At 41.3% G+C, this 16,137-nt stretch overlaps 1 protein-coding gene across 1 annotated transcript in view; it reads right to left on the bottom strand.

Annotated features, from left to right (window-relative positions):
- MIPEP (mitochondrial intermediate peptidase) overlaps positions 1-16,137 on the bottom strand; it is a 75,247-nt gene extending 59,110 nt beyond the window's left edge. Inside the window, exons 1-8 of the mRNA XM_049823017.1 lie at positions 15,842-16,137; positions 12,911-13,084; positions 10,857-10,945; positions 7,947-8,033; positions 6,959-7,022; positions 4,976-5,158; positions 795-951; positions 285-333 (exon numbers count right to left, since the gene is read on the bottom strand). Coding sequence (XP_049678974.1) covers positions 285-333; positions 795-951; positions 4,976-5,158; positions 6,959-7,022; positions 7,947-8,033; positions 10,857-10,945; positions 12,911-13,084; positions 15,842-16,015 — 977 coding nt within the window. The 5' untranslated portion in view covers positions 16,016-16,137. The remainder of the gene's footprint in view (positions 1-284; positions 334-794; positions 952-4,975; positions 5,159-6,958; positions 7,023-7,946; positions 8,034-10,856; positions 10,946-12,910; positions 13,085-15,841) is intronic.

Below are 16,137 nucleotides of genomic sequence, written 5' to 3'. Positions count from 1 at the left end.
ACCAGGAGAAGATGTTCTTCAGTGCTTAAACCTGGTCGTCTTGTTTGTTTGCTGTTGCCTGTATTTCTTGGCACATCACTTGTTGCATTCAGTCCTGGGTGTTCTCTGATCATAAGACACAGAATTTATTCTAAGCCAATAGCTCCCCTCAAAACTCTGAGAAAATCTTGCTTTTTGTTTCACCAGAGCATATAATAAGCAGCACTGACTTACTAGTGCACAAGTCCCTCTATTCTTGAAATAAAGAGTATGATTAGAAAAATAACTCAGTGAAAAAGACAGACCTTTTAGACAACTGGTCAGAAAGCAGATCCAAAAACTGTCTCACTGTCTCTAGAAGTAAAACAGGGGGGGAAACAGGAGGGAAAAACAAGTTAAAAAAGCTTTTTCTTCCCTTAAAGACTGCTAAGCTTACATCAAAACATTCTGAAAAAAACAAGCTCCCTTAGAACAACAAAGTTCATTTTAGAACAACAAACTACTCTGTTGACTACTGTACCATCATTTCAAGAGAATTTAGTACCACACTTAACTTTGTTACATGTTGGAATAATGGCAACTTCATAATCTTAGGAGTGAGCATTGATTCTGAACAAAAACACTAGTTCCTACTCAGTGAGTATTGGCCATTTATAGAAAGCATGAGAATTGCATACAGCAAAATGTAACTGCAATAAGATACTTCACTGGAAAAAGTACGTGTAAACTTAGCAAAAGCAACTAACAACTTTTGACTTCATACCTAACATAGTGCATTTGATTTCTCAGCACGTCCTTCCACACATGCCTTATACCTGGATTTCTGGCCATTGTTCCCTGAAGAGCTCTGTGGGCAAACGTCTCGTACCCGACCAACTGTGCCAGACTGTTTCGGCTAGCAAGCAATTCTTCTAAACGGCTCAACTGCTCAGCATTTGGGTAAAGGAAAATCTTGTATGCAGCTTCTCGCACCTAAAAAAAAAATAATAATACATTACTACAGTGCAATTTTTAAGGGAAACAAGTGATGCAATTGAAGATCTGGCATTACAGCTGTATTTCACTGATGTTGAGAAAACATCTAAAGTCTTTTAACAATAGTAATTATGACTGTCTGACAATTATGGCTGTCTTATCCATTAAAGATGGAATGAGCAAATGCAATGAGACAACCTAACAGATCAAGACTGCCAAAAAGGGTCCTGTTCTCTACTTCTGTCAACAGTCCCCTCTCTGCTCATTGCCTCCCTCCTTCTGCCAACATCTGTGCTTCTCAGACCACTCTGTGGGCTGTCTTAACTCACTAAAACTTCTGAAAATAAACCCAAAAGAAAGCCAAATTGTTTTCTGCATGTCAGTTAAGCTGGCTTATGGAAGGATCTGATAAGAACCAGAGGCAGGGTCAAGGTAGAGAAAAAAAGAGGAAGAGAAAGCCTTATTTCTTTCGAAGTAGCAAGCTATTAGTCTGCCCATCTGCCCACAGACAATGTCTTTCTCCTATTTCTGGTTTGTTTGGATTTTTTCATAAGTCTCAGAAAAAAAAAATCACCTCAAGCCTCAGAAAATTTGGTAAAATGCTTTTTGTGTTTCACAAACCAATTGAGATAATTATTTTGTACATATGGAATAGGCTTAAGAAATCCAGCAACAACTTATGCTTGTCTTCATTTGAAATAAGCTTCTCTCTTGGATAATATATTCAACAAGAATGCTGGTCCTGGGTTTATACAAAATGTGACTATAATAATTCACAAATCATTTCCTACCTGTTCTGTTCCACCAGGCTTTCATATTTTAAAAAAAGCAAATAAAGTAAGCGAGATTATTCCCCTTCCTTGAACACACTTCAGCAGTGTGTCTTTGCAGCAAAGGCCAACAGCATACTGAGCTCTGTTAGGAACAGCCACCTGGTCCACAGACGTGATTGCTTCCCTCTACTTGGTACTGTCCAGACTACATTTGGAGTACAACATCCAGATTTGGGTTCCACAGGACAAGAAAGACACTGACATACTCGAGTGGGTCCAGTGTAGGGCCACCAAGATATTTGGGGGCTGGAGCACATGACACAGAATGGAGGCTGATAGAGCTGGGTTTGTCCAGCCTAAAGAAGAAAACGCTCAAATGAGATCTTAAGCTTTATCTAGTTAGCAGTAAGGCGCAGAGAACATGCAGCCAGACTGTTCTTGGAGGTGCAGAGCAAGAGGAGGAGACATAATGGACATAAGCTGGAAGATGAAAAATTCCAATCTGATATCAGGGAAAAAAAAAAAAAAAATTTGTGAGGGTGGTCAAACAGGCTGCCCAGAGAAGTAATGGAAACTCCATCCTTGGAAATCGTTCAAAACTGAACTGGACATGTCACCGAGAAACCCATCTACTTGGTCCTGCTCTGAACAGGATCAGACTCAAACTGCCAAGCTCCAGAGGTCCCTTCCAAACTAAATTATATGATTTCCAAAGAGCCTTTCCAAAGATCTGGCTTGGAGGACTGCATTCTTGAATTGATATATTACTCAGAGCTTCAGTAGCAATCCTACAGATCATACAATTTTCAGGACAAGAGTTTAAAGATGACATGCAATGAGTATTATTCCTTTATTTACATTCTATCAGTGCCATAATTTAATTAATTTTTAATTTCTTACAGAAAATAAACATTACAGCTTGGGTTCTACCACAGTAAGCTTTTCTCTTTTTTGTGACAAACCAGATTTCAAAGTCACCTCAATTATTTATATAGTAAGTGAAAACAGAACACTTGAGTATTGTAAGACACTCCTGATCCTAGAGTCATATTTAAAGGACTAAGGAACCACTGTCACATTTCAAAGAGTCTAAACTAATTTTCAATATATAAACAAACTCGTTGGAAAAGCATCATTAGCCAGAATTAAAATACGCTTTCTCAGGATAATTCAAGTTGGATGGGACCTCAGGAGGTCTCTAGTCCAACCTCCTGCACAAAGCAGGGTCAGCTATGAGGTAAGACCAAGTTGCATAAAACTTTTTCCAGTCAGGTCCTGAAACCCTGCACAGAAGGGAGAGACAGCATGACCTCTCTGTTTCACGGCTTGGGTATTGTCATCAGCAAAATCTTCTCCAACTGGCATTTCTCACTTCAACTTGTGCCTGCTGCCGCTTGTCCTCCTGTCACGCACCACTCTTAAGAGCCTGGCTCTGTCTACTCCATGATGTCCGCGTAGGTACTGCCAGGCTGTGGTCAGGGTCCCCCCAGAGCCACCTCTGCTATAGGGTGAACAAGCCCAGATTCCTCAGCCTCTCCTCAGTGCCAGCGCTCCACTTCCTGGCCATCTTGGTGGCCTCTGTTGAAGTCACTCCTAAAGAGTGGTGAGCAAAGGGCTATAATTGCATCCTTCAGTCTCTGGCTCTGCCCCTGTTCATGCAGTCCAGGATGCTGTTGGCCACCTTTGCTGCCAGGGTCACTGCTGGCTCATGCTCAGCTTGTGGCTCACCAACCCTCTGGGCCTCTTCCGCAGATCAGACCCAGCCAGGTAGTCCCAGCCTGTACTATTGCCAGGAATTCTCCCTTTCCAGGTGCAGGATTTCGCATTAGTCCTTCTTTAATTACATAAGGTTCCCATTGGACCATTCCCTCAGTGTCTAGGCTACTCTGAATGTCAGTCCTGCTCTTCAGAATATCAGTTGTTCCTCCTAATTTGCTATCACCTGCAAATCTGGCAAGCAAGCACTCTGTCACTTCCTCTAGGTCATTGATAAAGATGTTAAACAGGAGAGGTCCCAGGACAGACCTCTGCAACACTTCTTTCATTACCAGCCTTCCAGTAGAGTACACCACTTCAATCACTGCTCTCTGAGTCTGATCATGAAATCAGTTTTTTTTACCTATCTGTTTGTCCACCAATCCAGACTGTAATCTCCTAACGTGGATTGCTCCAGAACCTTCCTAGGGATCAAAGTGAAGCTACGTCGCTTGTAGTTCCTCAATTTGGGGTTTTTTTGGCCTTTCTGAAGGTGCATGGAACATACTATTTCCACCAGTCATTGGGGTTCTTCCCTGATCCTCACCACCTACAAAAGGCAGCAAGCCTTTCAAGGACAATAGCCAGTTCTCTCTGGATCCTTGGATGCAGCCCGTCTGGTCCCAATGACTTGTACAGGTTGAGTTCTCTCAAGTAATCCCGAAATGGATCCTCATCTACTGCTGGTTGTTTTTATCTTTGAATCCTTTCACTAAGCACAGTGGGCTAGGAGAATTCATTGGTGAATACTGAGGCAAAGAAAGCGATCAGCATCTCAGCCTTACCTGTGTCTGCTGCCACTAAGTCACCCACCTTACTCAGAACTGAACCCATCTTTTCCTTGTCCAGCCTTTTAGTACTAATGCAGCAGTAGTTGCTGTTCTTGTTGACTTTAACGTCCCTTGCAAGTCTCAACTGCAGCTGAGCTTTGGCCTTCCTGACATCATCACTATATGTACAGGCAGTATTTCTAAATTCCTCCCTTGTATCTTGTACTTGCTTCCACCTCATGTCTGCTACCTTTTAGAGATGAAGCTTTGTCATGAGTTCCCTGCTTGCCAAGCCTGGTTCCTGAGACATACTGCTTGGCTTTCTAAGGATCAGGATGTGCTGATCCTGAGTATCTTAGTATGCTCGTGCGCCTGGAGGATGCTGTCTTTAAAGAACTGCCAGCATTCTTGAGCAACTTTACCCTTCAGAGCTGCATCCCATGGGGTCCCACCTCCCAGTTTACTGAATAAGCTTAAGTCTGCTTGCCTGAAATCCAGGGTCTGTATTCTGCCCCTCTTCTCCCTCAATCCATTCAGGATATTCACCTCCATTATTTCATAGCTGCTACAGCCAAGGCTGCCATTGATCATCATGTTCTAAAAGAGTTCTTCCGTGTTAGTCATAACATCATAAACCACATGCATTTGCTTCAATAACAAGTGAAACAACTGATATGCACTTTTGTTATAAAGTATGCCAAAGCAAACTCAGGGAATACTCACCAGATCATCAGGACAATCAGCATGCAGACCAGCAACTTGTAAGTAATTGCCTTCAGCTGTAAAATTATACCGAATATGCTCTGGCAAAACATGTTTGTCAATCTTGTTGGGAAGGTGAGTTCCTGTCAGAAATTCATTACACAAATCCAATATTCTGACGTTGAGGTTGACTGCCTTTTTACGCTGTAAGGAAAATAAAGTACAAAATACATAATATCTTCAGACATAGTACAAGCAGAACTCAAAGATTCTAAAACCTTAAAGGACTTTTCCAGATGAAGCAGAAAATACAACATTTAAGATTAGACCTAGAGCATCAACAAAATCTAATGTAGGGCTGAAGCCAACAAGATCAGATGCTCATACAAAGCTATAATTTCATACAGGATTGAAATTTGAAAGAAAATGCCTATGTTTTTGCAGTAAGAAAATGTACAGTGGAGTTTAAGTAGAATTTACATAAGCTATGTTAGCTGCTTGCAAAACATTTATAGAATTTTGCCTAATATGATTGCTATGTAAAACACAGGAGAAAAAAAGAAGCATCACTGAGATGGATAAATCCTACTAGCATCCCAAAACAGATATAGAATTACAGTTCTTTTCTTACTGTTTGTACTGCCCTGTTTTCTGAAGACCGTAAAGCATTTATGGTATTTCAACTTTTCCCTGAGGAGTTTGTGATTTAGGGTTTTAACACCATCATTACAGTATTTCACACATTTAACATTACTGTAAGATTTGCTTCAGTGAACTCTCATCTTTGTACAGTACACTCTCTATTGCCTGTGGGTTCATAGCTCAAAAGAAAAGGCTGACGGTACACATACAACATACTTGTAAAGTCCAAAGAATGACAAAACCTGAAGATCTCTGTCCTCCTATTCCATCCATACTCTTTAAAACACATCTTTTGAGTTTTATTTTAAAAAGCAGAAATTCTTTGTAGCAGAAGTAAATTTCAAATTAAGACAGTGAAGGATTTCTAAAGTCTGAAATGAGAATTGAAAAGAAACACTGACCAGCAAGCTATAGAAGAAAAGTGGAATAGGCAGGGGAAGAAGAGGAAAATGTGCAAAACTAAGGGGCAAGTGAAATTGTAACTGAAAGGGGATGAAGCACCATAGAACCAATAGTCAAATCAGAAATAAAACCCAGAGTCCAAGTCTCAGACTTATTCTTTGTACAAAGTAATTGCAAAAATATATTCCAGAAGCATTTTCCAGGTCACAAAACACCATCACAACCATGATCTTCAGAGTAACTTTACCACAACAATCTGGTAAAAGAGCCTTTGTACAGATCTTTTTTGAGGGGATGACTCAAATAAACAAGGTATTAACTTTATACAGGGACATGAGCTATGAACAGACATGCAACAGAGCATCCATACCACAAAGCATGGTGAAAGCTGACCATTTTGGCAAATCCATCACTAACTACTCCAAAAGCATGTAAAAGCTCCAAGAGAGGTCATCAGACCATGCCCAGCCATTCAATTTTGAACAAGACTTACAACTTCTGGTTATGTGAGCACCAAGGAGAGCCTGTACACACATCTGATCCCTTTTAAAACTCTACTTGATTAATCTGTTATCATAGTGCATGGGGTACTGCTTTTCCCCCTATTTATAATAGGTTGTTCAGACAGCTAAGCAGCTTTTTTAAATATCTGATGCAGACACCAATCAAAGCAAGCAGGATCCCAGGTCTTGCTTGTAACTCTTCAGAACAAAGGAATGATGAGGACAAAACTGGGAAGAGCACCCAACTAATACCTAAAACAACATTAAAAAACACACTTTAGAAGTGATTTACAATAGACAAAACTAATCACTTCTGAGAAAACAAAATTTCACAGAGGACAATGGGAATCTTGGAGGACAAACTGGCTCAGTCACGTGATGCATGTTCCATGCATTTCATTATCTGGTCTCTGGTAGTCAGGCAAATTTCTGTTCATATATTGTAGCCAAAAATTACCTTTTCTTCATCCAAATGAATGCCACTGATCTCAAAATCAAACATAAAAAGTTCTGCCACTCGCCTAAAAATACAGTAAATCCCCGTTAAAACAGCCTTATTTGATAGTAAGCATAATTTCTTAATAGATTTTGCCCTTAGTAGTTATTTAGACTTCATGTCTTTTACAGAGAATAACAACACAGTTATGTAAGTATTGTTAATATTGACACAGACTTCCTATGTTGTAAGTCCTTAACAGTGTACTCAGTGAAATAGGATTTTTCCTTTTTTAGTTATGTTAGTCATCTGCATTGAAAATATCATTCAAAATAATTCCACTACATTAATCTAGATGTTTAACAAATTTGTGCAAATTACCATTTTAATTTGACACTTCATTTATTCTAACAGATCAGAAAAAGACCTCTTCAAATCTAACATCCTTGATTGTGGGGAAAGAAGGAAGTAACTTACTCAAACATTAAGCTTGTGTAACCATGTTAGCAAAGAAATAATTCAAAACTATAACTGAATAAGCAGCTAATAAAACATTTTACAGCAATCATGAAGTAAGCTTTAAATATACTGATAATCTGATTTTTAAAGATATAAATTTCTATAAACTGAAAACAAGTTATATAGTTTGTTCCCTACTTTTGTTGCTAAAAACACCACTATATATACACCACAGTACAGCACCTCATTTTAATCAAAATGCTGTTATTGAAGAAAATTTTAAGTTATCATTTTTTTGGTTTTGCATATCTCAGTTATTCAACTTAAATATATATTGTGCTCTACAGTCACAGAGACATCCTCCAAGACTACACAACTACAAACTTCCTAACTCCTGTGCAGGTAATTTAGTAGTGACTAATAAATTAGTAACAGAGATGTGGTATATTTTCCAGTTCTATTAATTAATTTAGCAAAACACAAAATATAAGCACAATAAGGAATGCTATAGACTGCCTGAAAACCTAAATCTATAAACATTAATAAGTACCTGGTTTCAGGATCTAGGGAACTCATAACAATTTCATCAGCTAGCAGACGTCTCAAACTCTGACACAGTTCAACATCTGTATTTAATCTGGAAAGATACAGAGTAAAAGAATCACGCATTAGCAACAAACACTAATATTTCAGTCTCTTGGAATTACTCATTCAAAGGCAGAGCTTAATATTTACTGAAACAACATCAAAAACCAAGGACTGTATTTTCAAAATGCTTTCTGGTTCACAACCACACTTAAAAACTACAAAATTTGTATACAAAAGATGCGTGGACAAACTGGCATGAAAACAGGTCTTGTGCATCCAATAGAAAAATACTTCTGGATGGCATGTTGTGGCAAATACGAGCAAGTCTAAGATTGACAGCTTATTTTTTATGGACAATCATAGCGAGAGCATAAAGGTGGGAGAGCTGTTTTCTAATCCCTATTTTGAAAGGACTCCATTAAAGGAAAATCTGTGCTCAACTTTGCCATCAGATAAATGTCCTGCTGGCTACCACTGAAGTAGACTAAGGACTTACTATCCCCAGAACATTTCCAGATGCTCATCACTGTCCCTGTGCCAGACAATACTTGGTCCATCACATTCGCTGGCATGTTAACTGCAAGCATGTATGTCAACTTGGATTACTGGGTGGGGGGGGATGAAACACATGCATATACATCAGCATAGCTGTGGTGAGCAGCAGACCCCAGTCTGACAGTCTTGAGCACCAACTTCTTAAATCAGCTGAGGTGCAGGAAGCCTCTGCAGCCTCATTTGTAAAACGAACTTAATAGTTACCAATACCCAATTCAGAGACAGAAGAAGACATTGCATCATACCTGTACTTCAGAAAAGGCTCTGTACAAAAGGTGTTAAATTAGAAGTCCAGCACTCTGTCAAAAAGTGGCTAAAAGCAGTTATGTATTGTTAGTACTTCCTGAGTGATACCACTTGCCCATAAAAAGGAACATTCAACGGTGGCAAGTTTTGAGCATTTAAAATAGTTTATGAATGTCTCAGGTTAATTTGTGAATACCTTCTTCTTTCTACAAATTTTACATCTGAAGTGGCATTCAGATATTAAAGTCATATTGTTAGAGATGGTGTGCTCAATCTAAATCTTGAAAAATCCAGTTTCAGGTGAAAGGTTTCCCAAACATGCTGGCAAGACCAAAGCATCAGTTTCTGCTGAATTTAATCTTAGAATTCTCTTTTTATCCAGTCATGTTAGTCACAAGGCTTAGTAAATAAACTGATGCACTGCTGTCCTCCTCAGAGTACAAAAGGCTTCACTGCCTCTGCAACTTACTGTGGGACACCAGGTCAACCAGTCATTGCCTCCGCTGTTATTAGGAATCCTGAGGGAAGTAGCAGACTCTGGGTCACATTCAGAGTACTGCTTGGTCAAGCTGTCACTTAAGAAGGCTACTCCCGAATGCCACAGGAAGGGAAGGTACTGAAAGGACACTGTATTTGAAGACTAAAGATCACCCCTTTCCACTTTCTCAGCAGCAAGAGCAGAAGAGAAGCAAATCAATTCACTGTAGTCAAGGACCACAGAATTAATTTTTAGGATTTAGGTGTTGTTTTTTTTTTTAAAAAAAAAAAAAAAAAAAGGGAATAGGACCCAAAGAAGAGCTAAAGCTAAATCCTTAAATATCTGTAACAGCAAGACTCACACTTTTTTCTCACATGCAAATCCTTCCTACATTTTTTTTTTTTTTTTGATTGCTGTTTTCACAGATGCATTGCGTTGAGTGGCAAGGTTTTGGTAGTGGGGTGGCTTCTGTGAGAAGCTGCTAGAAGCTTCCCCTATGTCTGACAGAGCCAATGCCAGCCGGCTCCAAGACGGACCTGCTCCTGGCCAAGGCCGAGCCCATCAGCAACAGTGGTAGCACCTCTGGGAGAACAGATTTAAGAAGGGGAAAAAAACACCTGAGCAACAGCAGCCAGAGAGGGGAGTGAGAATATGCAAGAGAAACAACCCTGCAGACCGCCAGGTAAGTGCAGAAGGATGGGGAGGAGGTGCTCCAGGCACCAGAGCAGAGATTCCCCTGCAGCCCGTGAGGAAGACCATGGTGAGGCAGGCTGTCCCCCTGCAGCCCAGGGAGGTCCATGGTGGAGCAGATCTCCACCTGCAGCCCGGGGAGGACCCCACACCGGAGCAGGAGGATGCCCGAAGGAGGCTGGGACCCCGTGGGAAGCCTGCGCTGGAGCAGGCTCCTGGCAGGACCTGTAGCCCCCGTGGAGAGAGGAGCCCACACTGGAGCAGGTTTTCTGGCAGGACTGGTGACCCTGTGGGGGACCCACACTGGAGCAGTCTGTGCCTGAAGGACTGCAGCCCGGGGAGGGGACCCACACTAGAGCAGTTCATGAAGAACTGCAGCCCATAGGAAGGACCCCACGGTGGAGCAGGGGAAGAGTGAGGAGTCCTCCCCCTGAGGAGGAAGGAGCGGCAGAGACAAGGTGTGATGAACTGACTCCAAACCCCATTCCCCTTCCCCCTGTGCCGCTGTGGGGAGGAGGTATAGAAAACTGGGAGTGAAATTGAGCCCAGGAAGAAGGGAGGGGTGGGAGAAAGGTGTTTTAAGATTTGCTGGTTTTTATTTATTTATGTATTATCCTACTCTGATTTGATGGGAAATAAATTAAATTAATTTTTCCCCAAGTCAAGTCTGTTTTGCCTGTGATGGTAATTAGTGAGTGATCTCTCCCTGTCCTTATGTTAACCCGCGAGCCTTTTGTTATATTTTCTCTCTCCTGTCCAGCTGAGGAGGGGAGTGATGGAGCGGCTTTGGTGGGACCCTGGCATACAGCCAAGGTCAACCCAGCACAGTAGATGATCGTAGAGTAATTTTTAAAGATGCATATGGAAATAGAAAAAAAAATAAATAAAAAGAAGAAAACATACTTCTCTACCACAGTTCCAATGTTCCTGCAAGCTTCTTCAGCAGCCTCTCTGAATGCAAAGTCAGGATGGGCAATTTTCACAAAATCAGCCTGACATAGTAGAATAAGAAAACACAATAATCTTGATTTATAAACAAAGCTGCACTCAAGTAGCTCCATTTACATTAACATTTATTTCTACAGTTCCGTACAATCTATTTGCAGAATTTGCTCCCCCCCCCCCCCCCCCAAAAGACAAAACTTATTGGAAAACCGTGCTGACAACTACTAAACCAGACAGTGAACATGTCTTTCAAAAAAATATCTTTAATTCACACACTTCTGAAAAACTTTTTTGGTATGGTGTGTATCTTAAGAGTCCTTACAACATAGAGATACTCCAATGTATTTAAATGTTATTACAAAAGATTTTTAAAAATAAATTCACAGTTAAGAAGAAAGCACACCACCAAAGGTGTGTAGCGGGTTTCTTTTCAAACCCTTTTTACTCTTGTGTTCAGACCATCAAGTTATGCTTTGTCTTCATTAAACACGTTTCTTCCTACTAGGTAAAGGGAAAACCCAAAAGTTCTTTTGGATTCAGAACAGGGTTTTTATTTGACTTACTGATTTTTAGTAAGTCTCCAAATACTTAAAGGAGTTCAGAAGGCTAGAATGATGCTAAAAGAAGGCTGGGGAGCTAGGTGCTTCCATGATTGCAGACATGAATTCAGGGAGGTTCTGGCATTGAAATGATAAAGAATTGAAGATTAGGAATATATTCAATTAAAGATTAGGAATACATTGAAGACATTCAGCATGACTTTACAGAAAGTATATGAAACAAGGTTGGCTTTGTTTAACAGTATGATTGCAGTTTGATTGGAAAGGCAACCTTACAAATGTTACACACTTAAGATTTTTACTTCTTAGAATCCCTGTTTAAAATCCTGTATGATATTGACAGAATAGGTGCTGAATGGCAGATCTCAAATTTCCTGCCAACAGATAACAATCATCAAATTGCTTCTAGACAGAGCTCTGCATCTTTGAACATATAAACCTGAAAGTAGTACATAGGAGGTAATTTTAACTCAGCAAACTGATACAAAACTATGACCACTGAAATCTGACATTAGTGTTTTAATAAGATATTGATTGATTAAGACGAATTAGGCATAGTCTATATAAAATATAAGAAACAAAAGGAGAATTAGTGACTCAACAGGGCATGTACTTTCAGAAGGAAAAAGTGCCTGGCACAAAAGATGTCTGGAATCTACAAAAGAGTAAGAAACAAGATTTAAGAACTGAAAACACATCGAGAAATTCAAATGTGAAAACCAAAGTCAAAAAAAACAGTGACGTATTTATTAAGAACTGATCTGAGTACAAAGGGTGGGTCTGCTTCCTTCAAAGGAAGAGCGATGCTTTGATAAAAGAGATACTTTGGGCAAACAGTTTCCAGAGAGCAATATGAAGTGCTCAGTTAAACTTAACATTTTGTGATACAGAGTATCAGATCAAGTACTGCAATTCTGTGGATCGCAGAAACCGCAATCTAGGACATACCCACATTTTTTTTCTTGTGTTAATAAAGGGTGATACTGTTTAGTTTTATCTGGTGCTTTTAATCTGTATGTTCTTTATGGACCTTCACCTATAAACTTTCATAACTTTAAAACATGTGTATTGCAACCGCAGCTTTAACTTTGAGATAAATACTCTGTTTTCCATAATGTAAGTGACTCTGGAAAGCTGTGTATTAATATTACAGCAGAAATACAATTCTGATTTCACTGTTATTTTTCTTGTTGTGGCCTTTATATTATTTACATCTGTCTTAAAATTAACTGGACAGTTTGACAGGATTTGTAGTTACCTATCATTCAGTAAAAGCCTTTGTAATTAACTTTAAATCAATTTAGTTTTCTGTCAACGCAAAATTTCACAGAGCTGATCTGCTATTTATTGCAGAGCAGAAAATCATAAAATAGAACAACATGGTGTAAGCTTATTAAGACAGTCAGTTTAAAAGAAATTGCTTCAAATAATAATAAAAAAAAAGTAACTTACCAAGTCTGCTACTCTGCACAAGCCATCTGAAAGCTGATCAAAGATCATTACAGTCTCTGGCCCAGGTGGTATTGAACACGCCTTCTGGACTAGCTGTTCTGACTCTTGCAATGCTTTGTCCTGTGCTTCCTGAAATCCTTCTGGACAGCTCAATTCTGGAACACCAAAGAGACCCTGCAGTGCAGAACACAATGAAAACACATCACTATTACCCTCCTTGATTTCTACCCCTTTGTTTCAGGATGGAATTATCAACACGAAATTTTACCAAAATGAAGCTAGGTAGCATATTGTGACACTTCACTAAAACATTCCCACATGAGCGTCTCTGTAGAGAGACTAGTCGCAAAGTCAGTCAAATACACTGGTATCACACAAAAACATCTTCATTTCTCAGAGCAAAACCTCACTGAGGTTATTTTAGCCAGGACTGTTCTTAGAAAACCTTAAGAGTTCAGCATCAAATCCTCACAAATTCTCCTCTTCCACCCCATAACCTCCTATACTATCCTTTTCCCAAAGCAATTTTTAATCTTGCTTCCAAAGCATGGGCACCAGACAAATCATAGGAAGTCCATTTATGTTCTGAAGTGAGAGAAAGTCATACCTCTGAAGCAAAAGAGCCTTATCAAGGAATGTGAGGACTAAGCAGGAGCGACAGTGAAAGAGTTGGCCAGCAGCCCTAGATATCAATGGATTGCAGACAACAGGACAGTTGTCTCGGGCTCATTAAATGAGCCCAAATACTGGAACCAGATCTCAAAGGAATGATCAGCAACAACTCAAAAATTTTATGGTATGAACAGTTTTATTCCTGAAGTTCTTACCAAGCCTGGCCCCATCCAACAGGGCAGAGGGAACATACTGACTTGGACAGTGTAGACACAGCAGTCACGTTCTGCATTTGTGGAAGAGAGTTAAAGAGGTCCTACTGCAGATCAAACAAAATTGCTAACACTACCTGCTAGAGAAGTTCCACGATCAGACCCATCACAGTAAAAAAAATTCATTTAAGATAAAACAGCATCTCTGCAAGCAATACACTCCCTTTGCAACGACCCAGCTGCAACATGAGCATCTCCTCACCTCCTAACTACAGCGTCTAACAGTACAAGGTACATGATTTCACACAACACCCACCCCTTCCCAAATTTAACCTCAACATCTAAAAATCACAATCTGGATTTGAAAATCTGCAGGCCAGTCACTTTACAATGCACCTTCTCCAAACTCTGTGTTATAGCAATCAGTTGCAGGTTTGCATGTAGTTTACAAGTATTTATTCAAGTAAAATGAAAAGCTGCAAACTGACAGCTTGTCTGTAAAAGTATACATCCTGAAGCAAAAGCATCCCCTAAAGTAAGCATTTGGGACACTCCAAGTGACTTTCTTCTATCTTCATTCTGTTGCTGTTGCTAAAACTACCTCCCCCCCAGCAATGCTCTTACTATAAGCAGGCCGCCCTAAGACAGAAAACCCTTTCCTCACACTTCGCATGTTTTAATTTACTATTTGGGAACAGGAACTGGACTGAAATGAACACTGAAAAAGATATTTTTATATATATACACATGTATATAAACACATGCATACAAACATAAATATACATGCACCACACCACCCTTCAATAATGCTTGCTGTACAAGAGACTCAAGACTGCCCCTTCACTCAGGTCCTCATCCAGCTGATGCTGTATCCTGCAATGTCCCACAGAGCTCCTGGCATTCCTGCTGCCCTGCACCACCATTCACCCTCCCAAGTGAGTTCTTCTGGCGCATGTAGTCCTCTGTAAACAGGAGGTATTTTCTCTTAGAGATACACTAGCTGTGGAGTTCCTCTTCAACATGACAACAAGTTTGACATAAAAATTTAAAAATTACCAAAAAATGAAGCCTAGTGCAGGTCTCCAAGTTCTTTAACGACATGGCTGCACAGCTGCAGCATCATTCTTTTTGCTTGGCCTCAGCATTTACACCCCAGCTGTCAAAACCTCTTTGCAAGCCTGAAATACGCATCTCTCTTCCCAAAGAACTCTACATCCTCCCCGTGGGCCAAGCGAATCCAGAGCTTATTCCCTAGACCAGGCAAACGCACGATATTTAACTGGATTATTTCCTGAAGGGAGAGTTACACCGCTGTGCCTCCAGAGGCAGGAAGCCAGAAGAAAACTTTCCCAAACAAGTGCTGGATTATAAACAGAGGTCAGAGTTGTCCTCACTGAAAATCCCTTAGTCTCAGAGCTCAACAGCTTCACCAGCCTGGGCACCATGGCAGGAATAGCTGAGTCAACAGACTAACACGTGCATTTTGCAGGTGTAAGTATTCTGCATGCACTGTGCCATTGAAAGTACACACCTCACGCTGTCCAGGAACTTGTTTAGATTCCCAGGACTCTCACTAACAAATGTATGTGATTCACCCTAAAAATAAATGCATCAAAAAGCCTGAGTGTCACCAACCCAGCAAACAAATGCTTTTTTTGCCACAGGCAACTGAATGTCAAGGATGACATCCACACAAGAGGACGCCAGCAGTCGAACTGATTTTGAAGCACTGCCAAAGTGCATTGGCATGACACTGACAGATTAAAAAAGACACAGCCAGGTAAGAAAGAGCTCGGAGTGGAAGGGGTAGCACATTTAGAGGCATACGGTCTCTACAGAGGCTCTAAGCAAACGTTCCAATAAACAAGGCCCTGATTTCCTACCCCTTGTGCGTCCAGAAGACCGAATGTTTTTGTTCGTTAGAACCAAAACAAACCCTTACAAAGAATTAACCACCCAACCCTCTGGCAACAGCCCGGCTGCCCCCGCCACGGCGATTTAGAACCCCTAAAACTAAAGATCACCCGCAAGACAAGCGAAGCCCGAGGCTGCCGGCAGCCGAGGCCGCCTCCCGCCCGCAGCAGGCCCTTCCCCTCCGGCCGCTCACCGTCTCCCCGCCCGCCGCGCTGCCCCGCCGCGGCTCCCGCTGCTGCTTCGCGTCGAAGGCGGCGCCCACCGGGCACCAGCTGGTGCTGACGGACCGGCGGACCGGTCCCGCCGACCGGCCCCTCAGGGCCCGGCCCAGCGCCGCCGGCAGCGCCCGCCGGCAGCCGGCCAGCATGGCGGAGCGGGCCCCGGCAACGGGCCCGGGCCTTCCCGCCTAGGCCGCGACCTCCGCCGCCTCCGGGCTGAGGGGACGAGAGGGAGGAAGAGGAGGAGGAGGAGGCGGAGGGAAGGCGGAGT

The sequence above is a fragment of the Accipiter gentilis genome, chromosome 19 (genome assembly GCF_929443795.1).
Source record: "Accipiter gentilis chromosome 19, bAccGen1.1, whole genome shotgun sequence".
NCBI classification, from domain to species: Eukaryota; Metazoa; Chordata; class Aves; order Accipitriformes; family Accipitridae; genus Astur; species Astur gentilis.
This window is presented reverse-complemented; position numbering and strand designations above follow the sequence as displayed.